This window comes from Gobius niger, assembly GCF_951799975.1.
Source record: "Gobius niger genome assembly, contig: SCAFFOLD_75, whole genome shotgun sequence".
NCBI lineage: Eukaryota > Metazoa > Chordata > Actinopteri > Gobiiformes > Gobiidae > Gobius > Gobius niger.
The window spans coordinates 137,688-144,793 of record NW_027639064.1 but is presented as its reverse complement, the minus strand read 5'-3'; the positions used below and the strand labels follow the sequence as shown (position 1 = coordinate 144,793).

The following is a 7,106-nucleotide window of genomic DNA, read 5'->3' as shown; positions in this document are numbered from 1 at the left end:
GAGGAGCTAGCCAGGAACTAAAGAGGAGCTAACCAGGAGCTAAAGAGGAGCTAACCAAGAGCTAAAGAGGAGCTAACCAGGTGCTAAAGAGGAGCTAAAGAGGAGCTAACCAGGTGCTAAAGAGGAGCTAACCAGGTGCTAAAGAGGAGCTAAAGAGGAGCTAACCAGGTGCTAAAGAGGAGCTAACCAGGAGCTAAAGAGGAGCTAACCAGGAGCTACAGAGGAGCTAACCAGGAGATAAAGAGGAGCTAAAGAGGAGCTAACCAGGAGCTAAAGAGGAGCTAACCAGGAGCTAAAGAGGAGCTAAAGAGGAGCTAACCAGGAGCTAAAGAGGAGCTAACCAGGAACTACAGAGGAGCTAACCAGGAGCTAAAGAGGAGCTAAAGAGGAGCTAACCAGGAGCTAAAGAGGAGCTAACCAGGAACTACAGAGGAGCTAACCAGGAGCTAAAGAGGAGCTAAAGAGGAGCTAACCAGGAGCTAAAGAGGAGCTAACCAGGAGCTAAAGAGGAGCTAACCAGGAGCTAAAGAGGAGCTAAAGAGCTAACCCGGTGGTACCGTAGCTGAAGACTCTGGGCGTAGTCAGGGCCAGACCCGGTGGCGCCCCCAGGTGGTTGAGGACGGCGCAGGGCAGGCCGTGTTTTAGGCTGAAGTGCACGAAGCTGCGCACGTATCTCTGCCCACTGTGGTTACAGAAGCCCGGACACAGCGCCACCATCAGGTCATCTGAGGAACAACACTGTGGTTACAGAAGCACAGCGCCACCATCAGGTCATCTGAGAAACAACACTGTGGTTACAGAAGCACAGCGCCACCATCAGGTCATCTGAGGAACAACACTGTGGTTACAGAAGCACAGCGCCACCATCAGGTCATCTGAGAAACAACACTGTGGTTACAGAAGCACAGCGCCACCGTCAGGTCATCTGAGGAACAACACTGTGGTTACAGAAGCCCGGGCACAGCGCCACCATCAGGTCATCTGAGAAACAACACTGTGGTTACAGAAGCACAGCGCCACCATCAGGTCATCTGAGGAACAACACTGTGGTTACAGAAGCACAGCGCCACCATCAGGTCATCTGAGGAACAACACTGTGGTTACAGAAGCACAGCGCCACCATCAGGTCATCTGAGGAACAACACTGTGGTTACAGAAGCACAGCGCCACCATCAGGTCATCTGAGGAACAACACTGTGGTTACAGAAGCACAGCGCCACCATCAGGTCATCTGAGAAACAACACTGTGGTTACAGAAGCACAGCGCCACCGTCAGGTCATCTGAGGAACAACACTGTGGTTACAGAAGCACAGCGCCACCGTCAGGTCATCTGAGGAACAACACTGTGGTTACAGAAGCACAGCGCCACCATCAGGTCATCTGAGGAACAACACTGTGGTTACAGAAGCACAGCGCCACCATCAGGTCATCTGAGGAACAACACTGTGGTTACAGAAGCACAGCGCCACCGTCAGGTCATCTGAGGAACAACACTGTGGTTACAGAAGCACAGCGCCACCGTCAGGTCATCTGAGGAACAACACTGTGGTTACAGAAGCACAGCGCCACCATCAGGTCATCTGAGGAACAACACTGTGGTTACAGAAACACAGCGCCACCATCAGGTCATCTGAGGAACAACACTGTGGTTACAGAAACACAGCGCCACCATCAGGTCATCTGAGGAACAACACTGTGGTTACAGAAGCACAGCGCCACCGTCAGGTCATCTGAGGAACAACACTGTGGTTACAGAAGCACAGCGCCACCGTCAGGTCATCTGAGGAACAACACTGTGGTTACAGAAGCACAGCGCCACCATCAGGTCATCTGGGCGTGGTTGTAGTAGGATTGTAGTAGTGTAAGTACCTGAGTGGGCGTGGTTGTAGTAGTATTGTAGTAGTGTAAGTACCTGAGTGGGCGTGGTTGTAGTAGTATTGTAGTAGTGTAAGTACCTGAGTGGGCGTGGTTGTAGTAGTATTGTAGTAGTGTAAGTACCTGAGTGGGCGTGGTTGTAGTAGTATTGTAGTAGTGTAAGCACCTGAGTGGGCGTGGTTGTAGTAGTATTGTAGTAGTGTAAGCACCTGAGTGGGCGTGGTTGTAGTAGTATTGTAGTAGTGTAAGTACCTGAGTGGGCGTGGTTGTAGTAGTATTGTAGTAGTGTAAGTACCTGAGTGGGCGTGGTTGTAGTAGTATTGTAGTAGTGTAAGTACCTGAGTGGGCGTGGTTGTAGTAGTATTGTAGTAGTGAAAGTACCTGAGTGGGTGTGGTTGTAGTAGTATTGTAGTAGTGTAAGTACCTGAGTGGGCGTGGTTGTAGTAGTATTGTAGTAGTGTAAGCACCTGAGTGGGCGTGGTTGTAGTAGTATTGTAGTAGTGTAAGTACCTGAGTGGGCGTGGTTGTAGTAGTATTGTAGTAGTGTAAGTACCTGAGTGGGCGTGGTTGGTTGTAGTAGTATTGTAGTAGTGTAAGCACCTGAGTGGGTGTGGTTGTAGTAGTATTGTAGTAGTGTAAGTACCTGAGTGGGCGTGGTTGTAGTAGTATTGTAGTAGTGTAAGTACCTGAGTGGGCGTGGTTGTAGTAGTATTGTAGTAGTGTAAGTACCTGAGTGGGCGTGGTTGTAGTAGTATTGTTGTAGTGTAAGTACCTGAGTGGGCGTGGTTGTAGTAGTATTGTAGTAGTGTAAGTACCTGAGTGGGCGTGGTTGTAGTAGTATTGTAGTAGTGTAAGTACCTGAGTGGGCGTGGTTGTAGTAGTATTGTAGTAGTGTAAGTACCTGAGTGGGCGTGGTTGTAGTAGTATTGTAGTAGTGTAAGTACCTGAGTGGGCGTGGTTGTAGTAGTATTGTAGTAGTGTAAGCACCTGAGTGGGCGTGGTTGTAGTAGTATTGTAGTAGTGTCAGTACCTGAGTGGGCGTGGTTGTAGTAGTATTGTAGTAGTGTAAGTACCTGAGTGGCCGTGGTTGTAGTAGTATTGTAGTAGTGTAAGTACCTGAGTGGGCGTGGTTGTAGTAGTATTGTAGTAGTGTAAGTACCTGAGTGGGCGTGGTTGTAGTAGTATTGTAGTAGTGTAAGTACCTGAGTGGGCGTGGTTGGTTGTAGTAGTGTAAGTACCTGAGTGGGCGTGGTTGTAGTAGTATTGTAGTAGTGTAAGTACCTGAGTGGGCGTGGTTGGTTGTAGTAGTATTGTAGTAGTGTAAGTACCTAATTGGGCGTGGTTGTAGTAGTATTGTAGTAGTGTAAGTACATGAGTGGGCGTGGCTGTAGTAGTATTGTAGTAGTGTAAGTACCTGAGTGGGCGTGGTTGGTTGTAGTAGTATTGTAGTAGTGTAAGTACCTGAGTGGCCGTGGTTGTAGTAGTATTGTAGTAGTGTAAGTACCTGAGTGGCCGTGGTTGGTTGTAGTAGTATTGTAGTAGTGTAAGCACCTGAGTGGGCGTGGTTGTAGTAGTATTGTAGTAGTGTAAGTACCTGAGTGGCCGTGGTTGTAGTAGTATTGTAGTAGTGTAAGTACCTGAGTGGCCGTGGTTGTAGTAGTATTGTAGTAGTGTAAGTACCTGAGTGGGCGTGGTTGTAGTAGTATTGTAGTAGTGTGAGTACCTGAGTGGGCGTGGTTGTAGTAGTATTGTAGTAGTGTAAGTACCTGAGTGGGCGTGGTTGTAGTAGTATTGTAGTAGTGTAAGTACCTGAGTGGGCGTGGTTGTAGTAGTATTGTAGTAGTGTAAGTACCTGAGTGGGCGTGGTTGTAGTAGTATTGTAGTAGTGTAAATACCTGAGTGGGCGTGGTTGTAGTAGTATTGTAGTAGTGTAAACACCTGAGTGGGCGTGGTTGGTTGTAGTAGTATTGTAGTAGTGTAAGTACCTGAGTGGGCGTGGTTGTAGTAGTATTGTAGTAGTGTAAGTACCTGAGTGGGCGTGGTTGTAGTAGGATTGTAGTAGTGTAAGTACCTGAGTGGGCGTGGTTGTAGTAGTATTGTAGTAGTGTAAGCACCTGAGTGGGCGTGGTTGTAGTAGGATTGTAGTAGTGTAAGTACCTGAGTGGGCGTGGTTGGTTGTAGTAGTATTGTAGTACTGTAAGTACCTGAGTGGGCGTGGTTGTAGTAGTATTGTAGTAGTGTAAGTACCTGAGTGGGCGTGGTTGTAGTAGTATTGTAGTAGTGTAAGTACCTGAGTGGGCGTGGTTGTAGTAGTATTGTAGTAGTGTAAGTACCTGAGTGGGCGTGGTTGGTTGTAGTAGTATTGTAGTAGTGTAAGTACCTGAGTGGGCGTGGTTGTAGTAGTATTGTAGTAGTGTAAGTACCTGAGTGGGCGTGGTTGTAGTAGTATTGTAGTAGTGTAAGTACCTGAGTGGGCGTGGTTGTAGTAGTATTGTAGTAGTGTAAGTACCTGAGTGGGCGTGGTTGTAGTAGTATTGTAGTAGTGTAAGTACCTGAGTGGGCGTGGTTGTAGTAGTATTGTAGTAGTGTAAGTACCTGAGTGGGCGTGGTTGGTTGTAGTATTGTAGTAGTGTAAGTACCTGAGTGGGCGTGGTTGTAGTAGTATTGTAGTAGTGTAAGTACCTGAGTGGGCGTGGTTGTAGTAGTATTGTAGTAGTGTAAGTACCTGAGTGGGCGTGGTTGTAGTAGTATTGTAGTAGTGTAAGTACCTGAGTGGGCGTGGTTGTAGTAGTATTGTAGTAGTGTAAGTACCTGAGTGGGTGTGGTTGTAGTAGTATTGTAGTAGTGTAAGTACCTGAGTGGGCGTGGTTGTAGTAGTATTGTAGTAGTGTAAGCACCTGAGTGGGCGTGGTTGTAGTAGTATTGTAGTAGTGTAAGTACCTGAGTGTGCGTGGCTGTAGTAGTATTGCAGTAGTGTAAGTACCTGAGTGGGTGTGGTTGTAGTAGTATTGTAGTAGTGTAAGTACCTGAGTGGGCGTGGTTGTAGTAGTATTGTAGTAGTGTAAGTACCTGAGTGGGCGTGGTTGGTTGTAGTAGTATTGTAGTAGTGTAAGTACCTGAGTGGCCGTGGTTGCAGTAGTATTGTAGTAGTGTAAGTACCTGAGTGGCCGTGGTTGTAGTAGTATTGTAGTAGTGTAAGTACCTGAGTGGGCGTGGTTGTAGTAGTATTGCAGTAGTGTAAGTACCTGAGTGGGCGTGGTTGTAGTAGTATTGTAGTAGTGTAAGCACCTGAGTGGGCGTGGTTGTAGTAGTATTGTAGTAGTGTAAGTACCTGAGTGGGCGTGGCTGTAGTAGTATTGTAGTAGTGTAAGTACCTGAGTGGGCGTGGTTGTAGTAGTATTGTAGTAGTGTAAGTACCTGAGTGGGCGTGGTTGTAGTAGTATTGTAGTAGTGTAAGTACCTGAGTGGGCGTGGTTGTAGTAGTATTGTAGTAGTGTGAGTACCTGAGTGGGCGTGGTTGGTTGTAGTAGTATTGTAGTAGTGTAAGTACCTGAGTGGGCGTGGCTGTAGTAGTATTGTAGTAGTGTAAGCACCTGAGTGGGCGTGGTTGTAGTAGTATTGTAGTAGTGTAAGCACCTGAGTGGGCGTGGTTGTAGTAGTATTGTAGTAGTGTGAGTACCTGAGTGGGCGTGGTTGTAGTAGTATTGTAGTAGTGTAAGTACCTGAGTGGGCGTGGTTGTAGTAGTATTGTAGTAGTGTAAGTACCTGAGTGGGCGTGGTTGTAGTAGTATTGTAGTAGTGTAAGTACCTGAGTGGGCGTGGTTGTAGTAGTATTGTAGTAGTGTAAGTACCTGAGTGGGCGTGGTTGTAGTAGTATTGTAGTAGTGTGAGTACCTGAGTGGGCGTGGTTGGTTGTAGTAGTATTGTAGTAGTGTAAGTACCTGAGTGGGCGTGGCTGTAGTAGTATTGTAGTAGTGTAAGCACCTGAGTGGGCGTGGTTGTAGTAGTATTGTAGTAGTGTAAGTACCTGAGTGGGCGTGGTTGTAGTAGTATTGTAGTAGTGTGAGTACCTGAGTGGGCGTGGTTGTAGTAGTATTGTAGTAGTGTAAGTACCTGAGTGGGCGTGGTTGTAGTAGTATTGTAGTAGTGTAAGCACCTGAGTGGGCGTGGTTGTAGTAGTATTGTAGTAGTGTAAGTACCTGAGTGGGCGTGGTTGGTTGTAGTAGTATTGTAGTAGTGTAAGCACCTGAGTGGGCGTGGTTGTAGTAGTATTGTAGTAGTGTAAGTACCTGAGTGGGCGTGGTTGTAGTAGTATTGTAGTAGTGTGAGTACCTGAGTGGGCGTGGTTGTAGTAGTATTGTAGTAGTGTAAGTACCTGAGTGGGCGTGGTTGTAGTAGTATTGTAGTAGTGTAAGTACCTGAGTGGGCGTGGTTGTAGTAGTATTGTAGTAGTGTAAGTACCTGAGTGGGCGTGGTTGTAGTAGTATTGTAGTAGTGTAAGTACCTGAGTGGGCGTGGTTGTAGTAGTATTGTAGTAGTGTGAGTACCTGAGTGGGCGTGGTTGGTTGTAGTAGTATTGTAGTAGTGTAAGTACCTGAGTGGGCGTGGCTGTAGTAGTATTGTAGTAGTGTAAGCACCTGAGTGGGCGTGGTTGTAGTAGTATTGTAGTAGTGTAAGTACCTGAGTGGGCGTGGTTGTAGTAGTATTGTAGTAGTGTGAGTACCTGAGTGGGCGTGGTTGTAGTAGTATTGTAGTAGTGTAAGTACCTGAGTGGGCGTGGTTGTAGTAGTATTGTAGTAGTGTAAGTACCTGAGTGGGCGTGGTTGTAGTAGTATTGTAGTAGTGTAAGTACCTGAGTGGGCGTGGTTGTAGTAGTATTGTAGTAGTGTAAGTACATGAGTGGGCGTGGTTGTAGTAGTATTGTAGTAGTGTAAGTACCTGAGTGGGCGTGGTTGTAGTAGTATTGTAGTAGTGTGAGTACCTGAGTGGGCGTGGTTGTAGTAGTATTGTAGTAGTGTAAGTACCTGAGTGGGCGTGGTTGTAGTAGTATTGTAGTAGTGTAAGTACCTGAGTGGGCGTGGTTGTAGTAGTATTGTAGTAGTGTAAGTACCTGAGTGGGCGTGGTTGTAGTAATATTGTAGTAGTGTAAGTAACTGAGTGGGCGTGGTTATAGTAGTATTGTAGTAGTGTAAGTACCTGAGTGGGCGTGGTTGTAGTAGTATTGTAGTAG

General features: G+C 46.7%; 1 protein-coding gene across 1 annotated transcript in view; it reads right to left on the bottom strand.

Moving 5' to 3' along the window:
• Positions 1-557: 557 nt before the first annotated feature.
• Positions 558-7,106, bottom strand: part of LOC306982949 (monoacylglycerol lipase ABHD2-like) — a gene marked incomplete at both ends in the record, with an annotated part of 17,859 nt that continues 11,310 nt past the window's right edge. Inside the window, one exon of the mRNA XM_079583393.1 lies at positions 558-725. Coding sequence (XP_079439519.1) covers positions 558-725 — 168 coding nt within the window. The remainder of the gene's footprint in view (positions 726-7,106) is intronic.